At 42.4% G+C, this 18767-nt stretch overlaps 2 protein-coding genes across 2 annotated transcripts in view; both read right to left on the bottom strand.

Moving 5' to 3' along the window:
* Window positions 1-4133: 4133 nt before the first annotated feature.
* Window positions 4134-18453, bottom strand: LOC125897756 (solute carrier family 22 member 5-like). The gene is made up of 11 exons (XM_049591101.1): window positions 18179-18453; window positions 11465-11647; window positions 9927-10030; window positions 9692-9846; window positions 9345-9516; window positions 9008-9140; window positions 7539-7639; window positions 6760-6974; window positions 5594-5776; window positions 5308-5443; window positions 4134-4258 (listed from the first exon to the last, which is right to left on the bottom strand). Exons 1-11 carry the CDS (start codon window positions 18383-18385, stop codon window positions 4189-4191), a joined length of 1659 nt encoding a protein of 552 aa, XP_049447058.1. The 5' UTR covers window positions 18386-18453; the 3' UTR covers window positions 4134-4188.
* Window positions 11541-18767, bottom strand: part of LOC125897757 (solute carrier family 22 member 4-like) — a 29951-nt gene continuing 22724 nt past the window's right edge. The window contains exon 15 of the mRNA XM_049591105.1: window positions 11541-11647. The gene's annotated coding sequence lies outside the window, so the exon portion shown is untranslated. The remainder of the gene's footprint in view (window positions 11648-18767) is intronic.

The following is an 18767-nucleotide window of genomic DNA, read 5'->3' as shown; positions in this document are numbered from 1 at the left end:
AGGCGCTCCATGTACAAGGCCGTTGCCGCTGCAGCCCGGGCTTGACTCCAGCCTGCAGCCCTCTGCTGCATGCCACTTTAGTGGCGACCGGTCAGGAATGCAAAAGCCACAGACGAAGTGCACTACCACTAAACATCTAAAAGGTGGTGCTAAAATACCACCCATAACAACATGTGTCCAAAGTCAGAGCCATGTAGACTGCTGTAGAGCCTGCAGGGAGTTGGTTGAGCACACATGATCTCTCAGCCTGTGGCTGAAACCCACTGCCTTCAGATGGAGGCCTTTCTGAACCAGCCCTAGGGTTTTGCAAAGGCATCGGCTCTGCTACACATAGATCCGTGCAACTGCAATAATAGGAGGAGCCCTTGACCTCCACCTCAGAGGCCACTTTCTGCAGACACACTCACCTCCACCAGATGCCTGTCCTGTTGCCTGGTAGTGGCTTCTTGCCTTCTTTGCATAGTGGTAAAAATCATTTTTGGTTTCTGGGTGCAGAATGGTGTAACTGTCCACATGCCCCAACCTCAACAAGACAGCCACATGGTCACTCCACCAAAATACAGGCAGAGTCGCACTACAACCGTCTCTGAACGAATGCAGTGATCCATAGCAGGACGGGGACAACACCTCTCCTTACCACCGTCAAACCGGTCCTTATTCACCATAAAGCGCTCGACTCTGCTCCTTCTCATACCAGAGTCCTCTGCTCTGTTAGATTGGCGTATAGAAAAAGAACCACCTGGTTGAATGGCGCTGTCCTGATATCCTGCTGGTAACTGATGCAGCACAGAGGTCGTCCAGTTTATTTCCAATGTCTGTGCAATAGCTGGCAGAATACTAGTTTAGCAAAACAATAAATGTTGCAACTTTATAACAGTCACTCAAACAATATTTATGGACTGGTGAAAGGGGTTGGATATATGCCAGTTGTGTTGCACCTGGCTTGCCTCTGGGCATTACACACCTACATGTTTCTGTGCTCCGTGGTGTGCAAGGAGTCTAATGCTCGTCTTCAGATGCCTGCAAGTTTATGCCATGGCTCTAACCAGTTAAGTTGCATACTACCCCCCTACTGCTCCAGTGCAGAGGCCAAGATTACAAAGAAGAAGCAGGCTGCAGCAGCTAATCTTTAGCTGGTCAGGATCAGTGTGTGTGTGTCAACATTATGTTGCAATAGGGCGTTTATTTATCAGGCTCCAATAACTTAACCATAGACTCCAGCAGAGGGCAGAGCCTGTATGAGACAGAGCAAAGTTATGATATAATAACCCTAGTTCTAATAGCACAGGTGGAGCCCACAACTTAGGGGCCCTGTTGCTCCTATCCGAGCTTAAAGAGGATGTAGGATAGCAGATGTCATTACATATTCAGGTGGGCACATCCTGATTGGCAAGCTATGTTATGTGCTCAGGATTGGAGGAGAGTATTACCCAGAGAGTCCATTAGAAGGCTCCACCTGTGCTAACTGAACTGTGGTTACAATATTGGGACCTTCAGTTAAGCTGGTTGGGTTGTAGGTCCACCACTTTGGTCCAGAGAAGTGGCGGACTCCACAATAACTGCTAAAAGAATTTGTTACAGACATTATTGTCCCTACAGGGTGAATGCACTAACAACGTTGTCTTCAGTCAAGGATTTTGTGTCTTGTTCTGTATAATTTAAGTCAAAGCAGACTTACATGTGCACTGTAATCTCCAAAGATCCCCCATGGAGCCTCAACTTTGTTCTTCTTAGCAGCCTGTCTCATTATGGCCTCGGCCTCCTCCACTCTTCCCTGAGAGAGCAACCACCGAGGAGACTCTGGGATGAACCTGCCTCAGTTTTCAACAGACAAACAGAAAGGTTCAGGCTGGATCAGAGGAGCTTAGAAGACAAAGCAATGAACGGTGTGAATGCATGTTAGAATTTTACTCTAGTGAAAGAGTCAAATCATTATTTGTCTCCTGACAAGGGCAAAATCATGCCATTTATGGTGCACAATAGGTAAACTAACCACAAGTACATTTTTTGTTATGGTTACAACCTACCACTAGAGGGGGGTGTAGAGCAGGCAAATCAGAGAGACACCCAGCAGGAGAGATTTCTAGTCCCTTAAAAAGTAGGCATGTGTCCAGTGGCAAAACCCGACACACTGAGTGAGAAGTTAAACAACGGAATAAGAGTAAATAGTAAATAAAGTAAAAACAAGATGTCAAAGCAAGGCAAAAGTGCAAAGAACAAATACCCAACATTAAGGCCATTATTTTTTTTATCTGCTGTGTACCTCTAGGGTCAGAGATCATAACAATATGTAATGCAGCATTACATAACAAAACACCGAGTAAGGTAACAAAAGTAACATAATACCAAAGAAAAGTCCCGTTACATACTCTAAGAAACGTGTATCATAGCTTGTAGAATTAAGAGATTTTAAGAACATGGTATCATTTGAGTGTGAGATGGTGTTTTCAGTACGAATGGTGCAACATACTCTAAAAAAGTGTATATTACAGGTTTTAGAACATAAAAGTTTAAAGCACAGGTTGATATAAAGCAAGGATTTTCAAGCAGTTTTTAACGTGCTCAAGGATTTTGCTAGTGTTCCCAGAGCAGAGAGGTTTCTGACCACATCCAGTCTGTACCTGCTGCATCTGCTCAGCTCCTGTTTCCCATTCACCACCTCACAGTCACAATAATACACACTTTATTAGTGTTATTGGTAAGATTTATTTTGAACCTACGCGTGTTGTGTATGCTGTCATTCTGTGTAACAAGTGACTGAAATTGTAAAGCAAAGCAAAAACAAAGCAAGACAAAAATCCTTGAAAATGGCTGCATGTAAATCTCCACCCCACATTTTAAGTCTGCTATTTCATTTCACATATTTCACATTCTGATGTATTAGAATAGAGAACATTAATGCTTTTAACATGTATTCAAAGGTAGACCTATGGGTTCATTTTTGATGAATAACTTAAAAACTTAAAAAAAAAAAAAAAAAAAAAAAGTTTGTGAGACAGATCCAGCCCTTGCTCCTCCACAGCTCCTCATCCAAATGTGGTCACTTCTGGCCCCAAAATCCAGGATTGCGATGGCTAAAGTGCTGAACTTGAGGATTCAAAATGGGAGTTTACAAACTAGTTACGTCTACCATGTCCATTATTTTATTTTATTTATTTATTTATTTATTTTTTTAGATTATTTTTTGGGGCTTTTGCCTTTAATGAACAGGACAGAGTGAAATGGGGTGAGAGAGAGTGGGGGGGTGACACGCATCAAGTGGTTGCAAGCCGGAGTCAAACCTGCGACCACTGCAGCAAGGCATTGCCTCTGTACACGGGGCGCCGGCACTATCCACTACACTACCAACGCCACCATGTCCATTATTTTAATATAGTCAACGGACAGGACCTTTCTGGATGTGTAGGACCCAGCCAAAAGCAGCACACAGGTGAGATCGGTACTTAATAAAATGGTAGCGATCTGGTAGTAGCAGCAAGTGTGACCCAGGGGTCTGGCAGCCAACCAGAAATTGACTAAAGGACCAACAAGCCTTGGAATTAACTCAGAGCTTAGGACGTGTTACTGATGTTAATGATTGTGAAACATATAATAATACCTACAGTGGAGTTTTTGGTGGACAGTGGAAGGAAGCTCCAGGTTCTGGTTTACATCCCAAAACAATACACTACCATGTTTGCTGTCTAATCTTTCACTATGCTAATGCAAACTCTGCGCTACGCACTGACAAGTTTGCTCTGTGCTGGTGGATTCATGTTTCTTTGCCAGTAAAAAGTTTGTTCCCCCTTCTTTATAGACATCACTTGGCTTTCATTTTGGTGGCATACCTAATCTAGTTGGCCTGGGGTACATTTGAAGAATAAATCTTTGCACAGATAAAAGTCAGAATTTCTCAATTTCTTGCAGCCTACCTTTCTTTTATATATGTGTTACATAGTTTCACCTGAGATAACATGCACAGTATACATGCACAATTTAATCTACTTCAACTGGTCAAATGTGCAAGTACAAGTATTGTTAAACTCAAGATAAAATTCTTTTCAATTTCTTGCTGATGTAATGTAATTAAATCCCCTTGTACTGATTTGCTGACAGAGATGTTCAAAGTAAGAACAGTAAACAGCAGAATGATATCCAGTTAATAGTACAATATTTATTAATAACTTCTGTAAGTAATGTTTGAGACAGTCAGAGTTGACTTTCGAAAAGCACCGTAGATTTTGAATTTTCCTTTCTTGTGATGAATGGGCACCTCATTCTGTTGGGACAAAAGACAAACAAGCAAAACATCAGCTGTTTTTTGTTTCGCAGACAGAAAAACTAGAAAAGCTGTAACATTTGAACATTTTCACTTCTACCAACTTCATTATTATTTTGAACAGGTGCATTGACTACAAAGATTGATGCCACCATCATCACATCTTCTCAGTCGTGATGGTGGTGGTGAGGGGGATTGGTTTGGGTTGTAGAAATAGAGGAGTAATCTGTATTTGACATATCTTTCATTAGCAACAGATAGTTTGCAGTATCTGGGTAATTTGTTCAGCTCTGATCACTGTAGTCCCTGATGTTAAGAAAGACAACTATTCCAACATGAAATGGGCAGCATCCAGGGAAAAAGCCAGGACACAAATTCACAAACACATAAAGAGCACTTTATACAGCTTTGTAATTCTTTTCATGAAGTCTCATAAAATTCCTTTGCTTCTTGAAAATACATCTTCATTTGTATTTGATATTTGATGTCAATGGTGAATTTTTAATCAGTTAACCACAGAGAATATTTTTGACCAGCTATGCACGTTGGTTTATAGATTAATTTGCTATTCTTCAGTTTACTGCATTGCACATCAGGTAGATCTGGTGGTAGACTGACAGCTGGCCAGTCTCGAGTGCAAGCTGGACAACCAAGATACCGACAGCAATACCAGTTTGAGCCAGTTTAGCTATTATTAGCAATTCCATTTGATAAAGCATTATGCTGTACTTTGCCCATACAAACACTGAAGTAACATGACCACAGATTGTGAGTCCATGTATCATCATAGCCAGATGTGGTCATGGTGATACCTTTGAAGCGAGAACTATCACAAAAGCGATTTTGAGTATTTCGCCAGGTGTTTAAATGCCTGTCCTGGCCCACATCTGTTTTAAGTCACAGATCGTTGTATCGTGGCTGGAGTGATCCCATTCCAAGATGATCTCTCATTTGGAACTACCTCAAGGAGCTGCCACAGTCAGATCCTCACAGAGGGGTTTTACATATTAAAAATATGATAACAGTATTGTATTCCTGAAGGAACTGACCTCTGTCTTCTCTGCATCTCTTGAATAGTTTGAGGTAGAGGTTGTCCAAAACTCTCCGGTAGGAAGAGTGCAGCGAAGGCAGACACGACAGATAGAGACCCGAGTATGATATAAGGCATGTACCTAAAGTAATCACCTGTCCAGGGAGAAGGGAAAATTAGGATGAGGGTGGTCCTGGGTCCTGTGTATGTGTACTGTAGGCATGTACTTCATGTAAATTCATGTGCCAAGTTAAAGTCATATTAAAAAAAATGCTAATAATTACTATTAGAGACAGTTTACTCACCCAGCAGTAACACGAAAGGTACAACGCAGGTGCCCACTCTGGAAACGGTGGTGCATGTCCCTGTTGCTGTGTTCCTGAGCACTGTTGGGTAAAGCTCTGCTGTGTAGGCATACATCAGGGCTATACCTGTGGTAAGACTATATTTACCCAGCATCTCCAGTGCAACAGCCAGCTCAGATAAACCTGAAATGGAAGAAATGGTTTTCCATCAGGTTCAGGTTGTCCATCCATCCCTTTCTCGTGACTGCAGTATCTCAATAATGCCTTAAGGGAATATCAAACGTCCACTTGGACTCAAAAATGGACTTGTTAGTTTTTGGTGGCCATAGGTCAAAGGTCAAGGTCACTGTGACCTTGTATGTCTCATTCTTGTGAATGCGATATCTCATAAACACTGTGAGGGAATTTCTTCAAATTTTGGCACAAATGGTCGCTTGGGCTCAACTATGGACTGACTAGATTTTGGTGGTCAAGGTTCAAGGTCAATGTGACCTTGCATCCATCTTATTTTCATGAATGTGACATCTTAAAAGTAAATTTGACATAAACTTCCACTTAGACTTTACATTGAACTGATTAGAATTTAGCGGAGTCAAAGGTCAAGCTCACTGTGACCTTGTGTCCGTCTCATTCTAGTGTACACAATATTTCAAGAGGGAGTTTCCTGAAATGTGGTACAAATGTCCACTTGGACTCAAGCATGAAGTGAGGACAATTGGTGGTCACAGGTCAAAGGTCAAGGTAAAGGTCAATGTGACCTCACAAAACATTTTCTTTTGTCAAAAAGTGTTCCTTTGCAAAAAGACATTTTTGGCCATTACTCAACATCATATCTAGGAGAACAGAAGAGGAGACATCTGGTCAGATACTGAATTGGTGTAACCAAACTTAGATGTCCACCTTGAAACTGTGCTGATTGTATACATCTTCTGTGCTGCCAGGAAAGATGTGTGTGAAGCACAGACATGGATGTAAACTGAAAGTGCAACTTCACTGGTACGCAGAGGCATACAACCGCAAGGTAATTCTACTTTGTTTCTAAGACTTTGTCTCTAAAAATGTCCTCTATGACTCTGACAATGTTATAGGAGTGCATTTTACGGCCTAAAAATATTTGCTTGGAAATATGACAGTACCGTGATGCACTACTTCATGACTCTGCTTACTTTGAGGCACCAGCTGAATGAAGTACAGCGACATCCCTGCAATAAGCATGGTGCAGATGACAGACAGTCGTCGTGGAAGGTATCGCAGCGACAGCCAGCTGGAAACGTATGCTGGTACCTCTACAGCTGCTGAGAGGAAACAGCTGATGTAGGGGTCAGCATGGAGTCGGGATGTGTTCAGGGACAGGCCATAGTATCCAGCACTAATAGTGACCCTGTGAAGACAGAGACACAGACAGCAGAGATGTTTGAATGGCATCGTTTAAGTACAAAACTCAAATGAACACTGTAAATGAACTACTGGATTACCAGAAGCTAATTATTTAAACAGCATTTGTATAGTAATGATTCTGTCCCAAGCTTTTTGGTCCATATAAGCGATCCATATAAACTGTGACCATTTCTACTGTACTTACTAATGTATTACAGTCTAACACTCCACACAATTACGTCCTTTCACCTTTGAGAAAGGAGCTTCACTGGAAGGATTGGCACTAACTACTGGGACATGAACCCTCTGGCTTCCTGTTTGTGAACGCTGCCAATTGCTGAATGCATAACCAAACAGAACGTCTAGACCTGTGCAGGGCTGCACAACTCTGTGGTTTCTGGCTGTTAATATTTAGGCTGTAGTGTGTGTTGGTGTTGTATTGGATTGAGTTATGCTGAGGTGTTTATGAAAAAAACAGTCCAATACACAGTGTGTAAGTGAGGAACTGTGAACATTGCCTAAAATCTAATTGTCTGTGTTTGGTGAAATTCTCAGACTGGATACTCACCACACCAGGCACAGAATGAGAGTCATGTTCCTGATGTTTCTTGTCCTCAGAAGGTCGAAGATATTGTGGTGGTTCTTCGGGTCTGTCTTTGTCTCATCAGCCTGCAAGATACAAAACCTCAGTCCTACCTGCAGTTTCTTGTGTTTTACCTGGGTCCCGAATGAAATATCGCTTTGAAATTTGGTACAGACATTCATGTGCCATACAGCACTCAAATTTTGCATTAGGCCCAATATATCAAGATACATGACCATGATGGTAGGTATGACCTATTATCACTAACCAGACTTCAATTAACCAGATCACAGATTGTCACTGTGTCGCACATACATGTAGCTGGTGTGTATTTAATCATTAATTCATAATCAACCTTCAAACTGAAAGTAATATTAGATAATATTTACAAGGTTCAAACAAGGAGTGGGGAAACCCTTTTTTGTGGGGTTTGCATGTTCTCCCCATGCCAGCGTGGGCTTCCTCCCACAGTCCAAAGACATGCAGGTTAATTGGTGACTCTAAATTGGCTGTAGGTGTGTGAATGTGAGCATTAATGGTTGTCTGTCTCTACGTGTCAGCCCTGTGATGGTCTGGCAACTTGTCGAGGGTGAACCTCGCCTCTCGCCCAGTGTCAGCTGGGATAGGCTCCAGCAGTTACAGAAAATGAATGAATGAATTTACGAATTCTCTCTGTGTTTCCCATTATTGACAGGAGGTGGCGCTAATCTGCAAATTATTATAAATCTGGATCTTTAAAACATACTTGTTCCTTCGTTTGCCAATAAGCTAGCATTTGCAGTTTGTTGAGCTAACTTTAGTCAGCAATATCTCTGTTGAGTCGCATTTCATTGATATGGAGATAAACTCACTGATGTCAGTAAGAAATAATTCTTGTGAGGGTGTAAAAGAAACAGTCAGGAACCTGCAGTATAGGTTATTGATAGCAAATGTTTCAGCCTCTCTAGCTTAATCGCTGTCAGTATGTGAATGCTAGCTCATATAGGGTAGTTGATGAGCATGAATGTAAATCACTGAAGCAGACTGTAAGGCGTTCTAGCGGTATGGTCAAAGATATAGGTCGGACCTGCCCCACTTGGTCATGTATCATGATGTACTGGACAAAACAGGCTTGAGTTGAGTTTTATGCAGCTTCTGAACTGAGCCATGATCTATTAGAAGACCATTAACAAGGAAAACGAATGTGCACATTTAGATTTTTATTATTCGGTAGAAGTATTTTTCAGAAGTGAAACAGCACAAATATGATGGTTTACAATGCGACTTGCCATGCCTGCCCCATTGACTTAAGTCTGGCAGCAATACAAATTTTGAATGCTGCCACTGATGTAATGACCCTTCCTCTTTTTTTATAGTTTCCTTGGTTCCCTACAGGATGAACTGTACCAACAATGCGTGTCATCAAGCAGACTTATGTGTCTTGTGCTGCATGATTTAAATCAAAGCAGACTTACATGTGCACTGTAATCTTCGAAGATCACCTGTGGAGCCTCGACTTTGTTCATCTTAGCAGCCTTTCTCACTATGGCCTCTGCCTCCTCCACTCTTCCCTGAGAAAGCAACCACCGAGGAGACTCTGGGATGAACCTGCCTCAGTTTTCAACAGACAAACAGAGAGGCTGGATCAGAGGGGCTTAGAAGACAAAGCAACAAAGAGTGCGAATGCAAGTTAGATTATTTCTCTAGTGAAAGAGCCAAATTATTATTTTGTCTCCTGACAAGAGCAAGATCATGGCATTTATGGTGAATGGTAGGTAAGCCTACCATTTTTTTGTTGTGGTTACAACCTACCACCAGAAAGGGATGTAGAGCAGGCCAGGCAGAGAGACACCCAGCAGGAGAGATTTCCAGTCCCTTAAAAAGTAGGCGAAAAGAGGCAACAGCATGTAGCCAATGGCAAAGCCGAGACACACACCCATAGTTGAAAACAGCACCCGCACTTTTCCAGTCAAGATCTCAGCGCCTGCAGAAAAAGAGAAAGAGAGAGAGAAATGCTGGTAATATGTAAAGCTATTAACGATAAACAGTGATACAACGAGACACTTAAAGTACACACAATATGTATATTACTCAAAATCACTGACTACTGTATAAAATTATTCTTTGTTATTTCTAGAGCATGAAATGTTCACATTTACCCAGCACAAAACCAGACACATAGTTGGAGTTATGTCCCAAACCATTGAAGAAGATGAGGATGGAGAACACCGTCCAAGAAGGTGAAAACATTTCGGAAAAAGTAAAAATTGTCTGAAGAGCCATGGTGATGAAGAGAACAGGCTTCCTTCCAAACCTAGAGTGAGAAGAACAAGAGGCATCTTGGGTAATAATTTAACATGGTATCATTTCATTGTGAGATGGTGTTTTCAGTACCTGTCCGAGAGCTGTCCTGAGAAGAAGGATCCAGCAAGAAATCCCAGGTAGAAAATTGTGGTGGTGAATGGCTGCTTCCACTGATCACCGCACACCAGGTCAAACTGGAATATCCATGAACAATAAAACAAATGTATTTATTAATTTAACCAGAAAGTCCCGTGAGATTAAAATGTTGTTTTCAAGGAACCAAAAAGACAAGGGGGAAACAGCACCATTCAGATTCCCCACAAGTTTTAGTATTAGGTAAAGCAATTTCTTGTAACAATACCCCTGACCCCTTCTTCACATTAGCACACTATATATATAGAGAATCATTGTGTAACTTACCACCAATTAAATTCATAGATCTATATGAAGTTATGAAGCAGCTTAAAGGGGCACTACGCCAACTTTACACAAAAGTTCTGTTACTCATTATGAGAGGTTGTACTCAGCCTGAGAAAACAGTGGAATAAGCATGTATTGCTTTTTGGATTTTTTCGACTTTCAACTTTTAACAGAATAAATGCATTGCAAACTGGGAGGTATGAGGTCCAAAAGCTGTGGACATTTAGGAGGAATGAAGGATGCTATTCAGTTGCATTATGGGAAATGTAGGATACAGTGTTTTGGAGCTTCATCCATAAAAGAGAAGACCTCAATTTTGATTATCTCTCTTTTGTGAGTCCCCCAGATTTTTGGAAGAGCAGTGTGACAGTGGAGTGTCCCTTTAAGTTCCCCCCACTCTCTTTTCCCTAAACCAATTCAAGTCTGTCTTTGTTCCTCACTTATTATATTTAACATTATGACTACACTCTCACTAACTACACGCTAAAGCATGCTGCATCTCATTGTTGATGAAGAAAAAGAACCTTGGTCCATTAGGAGTTAAAAAACAACCAAGTTTCAAGGTTCAAAATTCTATACTTTTCCAAACTCAAATTTTCCAGACTTCTTGCCTAGCCTAAATACATAGCTGGCATCTGCGTGCCTTACCCGTGGGATAAAGTTTGACAACTTCAGTATCTTTTGAAACTGTACACAAACCCTTAAACCTGAAACAAAACATCACTGGTTGGTTGCAGAGTGCAATGTATTGACCTACGCCATGCCCTTGGACAGCCATACCCAAACAAGAATGCAAAGATAAGGAAGAAGGCCAGCACACAGACACAGGCAGACAGCATGCATCTCTCTCCCTCTCCTGACCCTCTGCTCCACATCACTCAAGAAATTCAGAGGACGTCTGTCCCAACCGAAGATCATCCCACCACACTCGCCAAGACCAGAATAACAGTGCAGCTCTTCTTATGGAGTCAACTCCTCTGAGCTTCAGTTTTATGAGTGAGACTAGAGTGCATATGAAAGCAGGTGGAGTTGCCATTCTGCTCGGAGTGGTTTTACATAATAGTCCTTTTTAAACAAACCAAACTCCTCTAAAAGTGAGCCAAAAAAGTGGACCAACAGGAAAGGGACTCAGTTCTTTTTGTGTTCACATTGTCAGTTCATTTGAAAGAGGACTCAGTTCTCCCATATTAATAGATTTACACACTCACCTCAGTGACTATGGTGGATTGGTAGATGTCTTTGCTGTAGTTCCACCCGTCCACACAGCCCTCCTGCTCCAGGTCAGTGAGGTTGACATCCCTGCCAGGGATGAGTCCCTGAGCGGAGAGATTTCTGACGACATCAAGCCTGTACCTGCTGCATCTGCTTGGCTCCTGTATCCCATTCACCACCTCACAGTCACAATCACACAAACTTTATTAGTGTTATTAGTAGGGTTGGGCTGCTTTAAGAATTTTCAAACTGGTTTCATAGTAAGCCTTGTATATTGAATTTTATCAGGTGTTGCTACTTGACTCTGACGGTTGAATCTGGTACAGTATGGTTCAGTTCAGTTTGTTACACATTTTTTTTCCATTTCCACTGTGAAAAGTTGTGGATGGTACCAATGGAACTGTTCCTTACTGTCCCCATTTTGTAGCACCCCTCTGTTGGGGTACCTAGCACACAGATCTGGTACTAAAAGGTGGAGCTAAAACACTGCAGTCCATTGATTGGTCAATAGCGGAAGGTTACTCGTGGTCAGCGCTGAGTTGTGGCTGGTTTTGAAGCTTACGCAACAACTGCTCACACTGTGGTTAAGTCTGACATATATTAGTAAACTATAAAATAAAAATAACTTAATACACTGGCCAACTTTTAAGGTGGAAAATTTACTTGTAATGTTACTCAATGCATGAGCTGATGACATGAATCATCAACACACCTTAAATGTCTCTCTTGGATGACAAACACTGTCAGTAATGAGCGGATCTCAAGCGTTTAAAAATACACCGCTCAAAAAAAATTGAGAGAACATGTAATCGTCACAGTATAACAAGTCAGTTAAACTTCAGGGATATCAATATGTCCATTTAGAAAGCACAAGTGATTGTGAATAAGTTTCACCTGCTTTGGTGCAAATGAAAGTGACATCAGGTGCAATGGCGAGGCAAAAGCAAGACAACCCCCCAAAAGGGAATGAGAGCTGGACAGGGCCATAGAAGGGCATCAACCCAGCAGCAGGACTGGTATCTGCTCCTTTGTGAGGAAAAACAGGAGGAGCACTGCCAGAGCCCTACAAGATGACCTCCAGCAGGCTACTAGTGTGCATGTTTCTGACCAAACTGTCAGAAACAGAATCCATGAGGGTAGCATGAGGGCCTGACATCCTCTAGTGGGACCTGTGCTCACAGCCCAGGACCATGCAGCTTGATTGGCATGCTCCATAGAACACCAGAATTGGCAGGTCCGCCACTGGCACCCCGTTCTCCTCACAGATGAGCACATGACCGTAAAAAAACAGACAGATACAATAATGAGCACTATATGGCTCCAATCTTAATAAAGGGGACCCAGGGACATTACATCCCGTGGCAGACCCTCGATCTGACCGGCCTGGTCTTCAGACTCCCTGACATTCATGACAGGGCCTCAAAGTGGATCAGCGCTTTTGAGGAAGCTACCATTGGCAAATTGTTGGCATTGGGGATGTGACGGCAGTGTGGGCTCAAACTCTCGGAGTCTCGGCAATGGAGAACATGCTGAGGCACAACGGGTGTGAGTGGATGATAAGTCCCATGGCTGATGGAACTGAATTTGATGCCTATCGTGGGAAACTGTGGGCAGCACTGAGGAGAGAGTACCTGACACGAGTTGACCTTAAGGCATTGTGGGGTGAACCTTTCACAGAGACTGATAATCCTGCAACATACATAAACAATCACTTGAAAAGATGGAGACAAGAGACTGAGGAAGACATCGGGCAGAGCCAGGTGCTAACGACTCTGTTCAGAGACTCAGTCACTGACGTGCTCCCCACCCCAGTCCAGAGCAGACTGAGGGACGTAGTGGGATTAACAACGATGCCACACAGAAAGATGAGCAGAGGATGAAGGAGCAGGATAGAGACGTCCAGAGAAAACTGGCACAGCTGCAACTTAGCGAGCTGCAGAGCAAGGGCAAAGCTAACACCAAAGCGGCAATTACAACTGAAAAAACAAACCCCACGCCAACGAACACATCCACCGCACAGTCAACACAGCCCCAGATGGGTAGATGGGAGGGGGGATTCAGAGCCGCTCGGAGAGGGGGAATGGCACCAGTGGTGTCCCTGGAACCTATGATTACACCAGGAGACATTATACTAATACAAAAGGAAGCAGGTCAGGGCGAGCATAGACTGTGGCTCAAGAGAGGAGCAGCACAGGACGAGAAAGGTCTTTGGAGGTCCCATGAGGGACTTGTAGTTGCACCAGTGGCTCTGTTCATCCATTTTGATTTCAGAAGCCCACGGTGTTGCACACTGTGGGAGGGGGGAAGTGTTGAAAAAGATAAGACAGCAGGGCTGTTGGTCCCCATACATGCAAGCAATGGTTGAAGAAGTACTGAGCCAATGTGACATCTGTGCCGAAAACAATGTCCGGAAAGGGGTGAAAACCCCTGTGGGACACATTCCAGTCCTGGAGGGACCCTTTAAACATTTATGTATGGACTATGTAGACATGATAAAATCTGTACATGGCAAATGATACATGCTGGTGGTAATTGATCGCTTTATCCAACAACTGCAAACGGAACTGCCTGAATATATGAAACAATTAACTGCCTTCCATAGATCTATATATTTGCAGGAAAAAGCGACGGAGCCAAAGGCCGAACAGGAGGCCGAGAGACAGATGGTGCCAGGCGATCAGGTGTACATGAAGGTCCTCAGAAGAATGTGGCACGAGCCAAGAGGAGAAGGGCCATACACCGTGGTGAGGGCAACTCCAACAGCAGTCCAAGTCGAAGGAAGCACGACGTGGTATCATCTGAGCCATTGCACCAAGGTCCAGGCAGAAACAAAAGTGCAGTATTAAACTGAAAAACAATGAGGAAAATGATGTGGTTGTTGGCAGGAATAATGTGCAGCCTAGTGTTGCGATCACCAGGCACCCTGGGGACGAAAGAGACTGCTCCAAGGAGCCCAAGCCAGACTCTGAAGACAAGGAGCACGGGACATCCGCTGGAGTCAGGATAAGTAAGACGCAACCACAAAATTCCCAGTTCACACTGTGTCGAAACCCATGCCAGCATTCTCAGATAAGCTTTATTATGACTCTAAGCCATTTAGTCAGGAGCAGGTTAACAAACGGGCTAAGAGGGATCTTCATACTATGTGGAAGTGGACTGGGTTAGTGCTCATCCCCGAAGAGATAGGAGGGGATGGAACAAAATGTGAAATAACTGTGGAGCTAAATAAAACAATATTATGTAGGATGAAGTCAGGGGAAGAGGAGATAGGAATGGGAAATCATTCATGCCAAATAAGAATCATTGTAGGTCAAGAACTTGAAATTGAGGTTAGAATGGATAGGAAGAGAAATCCTAACGATGAGTATTTTGCAGAGGTGTTTTGTGAAGATGAAAAAACTACAAATTTTCGAAAAACACTTCGCCTGATGGAACATTTTCGGTTGCTATGAGCAAGCTTGAAGCCTTAAAATCTGAAATGACTGAAAATGCTGGTAAGGGTGGAAGCATCAAGTGGGATAGCTTAGAGGAAATTTTTGGAAAATGGGGAGCCGTTTTGGCTAAAATAGGGATAATTGTACTGATAGCACTAATTCTGTTTTCCTTGTTGGCATGTTGCATCGTGCCTATCCTGAAGAAATGGTGTGTGAGAGCGATGGACAAGGAGCTGAACCTTGTAACGGACATACAAGGAGCACAAATGATGAAGAGGAACTGTGAGAGAGAATGATGAACAATGGCTGACACTCTCTCCTGAAAGAGAGGATAGGGAATATATACACCACAACCACATACAAGATATCACGTAAGAACAAGAGACTGTGAACAGTTTACTCCACTGCTCTGGCACCATTTCCTGTATTCATCTTTGTGTTTTGATTTTACAAGAGGGAAATATACTCTGATTTCAACTTAGCATGTTATGCATGTTATCCAAAATGATTTCTATGATTCCATTATAATCTAATAAGTAAGTTGCATTTTATCTGATGCATTTGATCCAGCTGTTGAAGATTCATCTGTTAGGCCGCCTAACGGGAAGGGGCCAATGGGGGAGTTTTCCTGGATTCAACAGCCGCCAGGTTTTTTGTTTTTTTGTTGACAGATGCTAAAATATGTTTCAGTGTTTCATGTAATATTATATACTCATGCCAAGTTCATATATCACTATATCGTATATGTTCTTATGCATCATCATATTCAAGTTTAAGAGTTTCATACAAGACCATATATTCATGTTAGTAGGGAACACTGGTTGTATTCACATTGTCATATATCCTACTCATACAAACATAGGCGTTCATTTACCATACATTATCTCTGCGAAGAGGAGGGACTATGTAGAGGCAGATACTGTATCATTTTATATCAAATGTTAAAATAATGTCAGTTGCAAAAGATTTTAGACACAGTTGATCAGATGTCAGTTTCTGCAACAGGAAGAACTCTGTATAAGGAGTTGTTTATGAGTTGGTGAACTTTGGAAATCAAACAAGAGAACGGAACATTTAGGTTAGCATGACCTGACTGGTGGGACAGTTAGGTCATATGCCCAGACCTGATGCACATGGACAGACACACACACACACACATGCACACAAATGAACATACGCCCACTCACTCAAATAGTATAAAGGCATTTGAAAGTTGGGTAAGCGGGGCTGGTTTCTGCTATGTCATTGTGTTGTTGAGTTGTATTCTGCAATTAAAGTAATTCCACTGGCTGCAACTTTTCTCCAAGGTTCTCCGAGTCTCCTCATTTCAGTGTTTGCTGAAGTTGAGCAATTTCCTTACAGTGACAGGTGTGAAAGAGTTTGGAGAGGCCGTGGTGAACGTCATGCTGCCTGTAACATCATCCAGCATGACCGGTTTGGTGGTGGGTCAGTGATGGTCTGGGGAGGCATATCCTTGGAGGGTCGCACAGACCTCCATTTCATAGCCAACAGTACCCTGACTGCTGTTAGGTACCGAGATGAAATCCTCAGAGTGATTGTCAGACTTTACGCTGGCGCAGTGGGTTCTGGGTTCCTCCTGGTGCAGGACAGTGCCCGGATGATCGTGAATGATCCTCTCGTTCCTCTGACCTAAATCCAATTGAGCACCTAAGGGACATTAACAATCGGTGAATCTGACGCTGCCAAGTACCGTCAGAGAGCTCACTGATGCCCTGATCCAGGTCTGGAAGGAGATCCCCAAGGACACTATCCGCCAGTTTATCAGGAGTATGCCTTGATGTTGTCAGGAGGGCATACACACTACTGAGTCACATTATTAGCTCCAATGTGCGTGTTAAAATTCACGCACATTGGATCAGCCTGTGATTTCGTGTTTTTTTTTTTTGTTTTGTTTTTTTTAATTTGATTTTCGGTGTGATTTTGAATCCAGCCCTCAGTGGGTTGATGATTTTGATTTCCACTGACCGTTGTTATGTCATTTTGTTCTGAACAAATTCTCCAGTGTACATCAGTAAAGAGTTTCAACTTTAATAATTAATTTATTAAGATCTGATGTGTGATTTAAGTGTTCCCTTAATTTTTTGAGCAGTGCCTATATAAATTTCGACCAGATAATGAGAACTGCATATATTCTAATCTCCACTCTAATCCTATCTTTAAATATCCCATAGAAAGAGAAACCAGCACTGCAGCCTGTTCATTCTGTGGACAATAAATGAGGTGCAGACTTCCATCTGTGTCACCGGTGATGGTGATGAGGGAATACAGTGAGTGATAGACGGAGCAGTGAGTGACAACCCTGGCCACATTTAAGAGTACTGTTTGCGGTGGAAACGCTTAACGGTCCTAAGTTTGGGTACCATGTCTGTACCACTCTGCCATGTCTCATCTGGTCACAGTAAATAACACATGAGATTTTGGTCAACAAACACAAGGTGCGCTGCTCGCCCCCCCTCCCACCTCCACTGAAATTTGGTCTCCTTTAAGTTGCTGGTGCTTGGCTCAGCAGAAAATTGCGCACGGCCCGTCCCACACTAGCGACTCCATTAATCCTTTCATAAAAATATTATAATTGCGTATTACTAAGCAATGTAAATACATCAGTGATCTCCATCTATATACTCAGTTGGTCCCTTCTTCTGAACAGGACTCAGAATAAAGGTGGCTCCAACACTATGAAACGTTCTACTTGTTCTGTTTTCTATTTATTGCTTTCTTAATTGTTATATTGCCTTTACCTTTGCTGATTACATGTTCTTTTTAATTGATTGCATGGCCGATCAAAAGGGAGTCGGGTACAGATTGCACCTTTCATTGTTTGATTCCTTTATTGTACTTTGTGAAGCACTTTTTCAATTGTATTTCTATGAAAGGTGCTATATCAAATGCAGTTTTTGTTATCTATTTATAATTATCATTATCATGCAATACAAACTGGATTTAGCGCAGTGACGTCATCTGCACAGGTTGCTGTTGTAGGCTACAGTTTTTTGTTCGCCAGTTTAGCATTAACTTAAACTGGTTTGGGCTGCTGGACCAGACCGGCAAAACTGGAACTTGACCCAACTCTACTGGTCAGACTGCTTCATCAGCTACTTTTAAAAATGACTGAACTTTAAATCTACAAATTTGATCATCAAAACTCCGTGATGAAATCTATTAATAACCATTAAAGCTCTCTTTCTGAATTCTTGCACAAGTGTACCTTTTCATATTAACAGCTTTTCCCAGAAGCCCTGTTCAGATCTTAGTTACCTCTCTCGGGATGATAGCGTTGCGCCAGTCCTGGGTCAGGTTAACCTCTGGGACCAGACAGTGGTGACTGGGAATGGCAGTCAAGAAGACAACAGATAATGCGCCGAATCCATTGGGCAAGATGCTGGCACAGAGCAGGAAGAAGACAATCTGCTGGAAACGTCCCCACTGACCCAAAAAAGATATGTTTTCATCATAATCCTTCATATCGGGATCCTAAGTGCAAACCTCCAAACCTGTATGGCTTTACTGCAACATCATAAAGAGACCGGTTTGCCTTCATCTCACTTGTCTGTTCGTCACGCCCTGTACTAGATAAAAAAATGCACGCCTCATCAAAGTTGAAGGGGAGAGTACAGCACTGTAAAACATTTCTTAAGCAATTGTTTGCACCAAGAGGCACTATTCTGCAATATTAGAGCCAGAGTTGCAAAACTGCATAAAGTCACCCTTATGCTACTTGTAACAGAAACATGTCTCTGTCCAGAAAAACGCCAGAATTAAATGAAATGAAACTGGAACTGCAGCTCACTTTTGTGCCATATTCAGTTTGAGAGATACCAAACCAGCCAAATTGCTTTTTTATTTT

Source organism: Epinephelus fuscoguttatus, linkage group LG12, assembly GCF_011397635.1.
Source record: "Epinephelus fuscoguttatus linkage group LG12, E.fuscoguttatus.final_Chr_v1".
Classification (NCBI taxonomy): domain Eukaryota; kingdom Metazoa; phylum Chordata; class Actinopteri; order Perciformes; family Serranidae; genus Epinephelus; species Epinephelus fuscoguttatus.
This window is presented reverse-complemented; position numbering and strand designations above follow the sequence as displayed.

Coding starts and splice junctions, on each gene's coding strand:
- LOC125897756 (XM_049591101.1), bottom strand. CDS start 18,385: ATGAAGGATTATGATGAAAACATATCTTTTTTGGGTCAGTGGGGACGT. Junction 9,847..9,926: donor TCAGGACAGCTCTCGGACAG/GTACTGAAAACA, acceptor TTCTCACTCTAG/GTTTGGAAGGAAGCCTGTTC. Junction 4,259..5,307: donor GAGATGCAGAGAAGACAGAG/GTCAGTTCCTTC, acceptor TTGTCCCAACAG/AATGAGGTGCCCATTCATCA.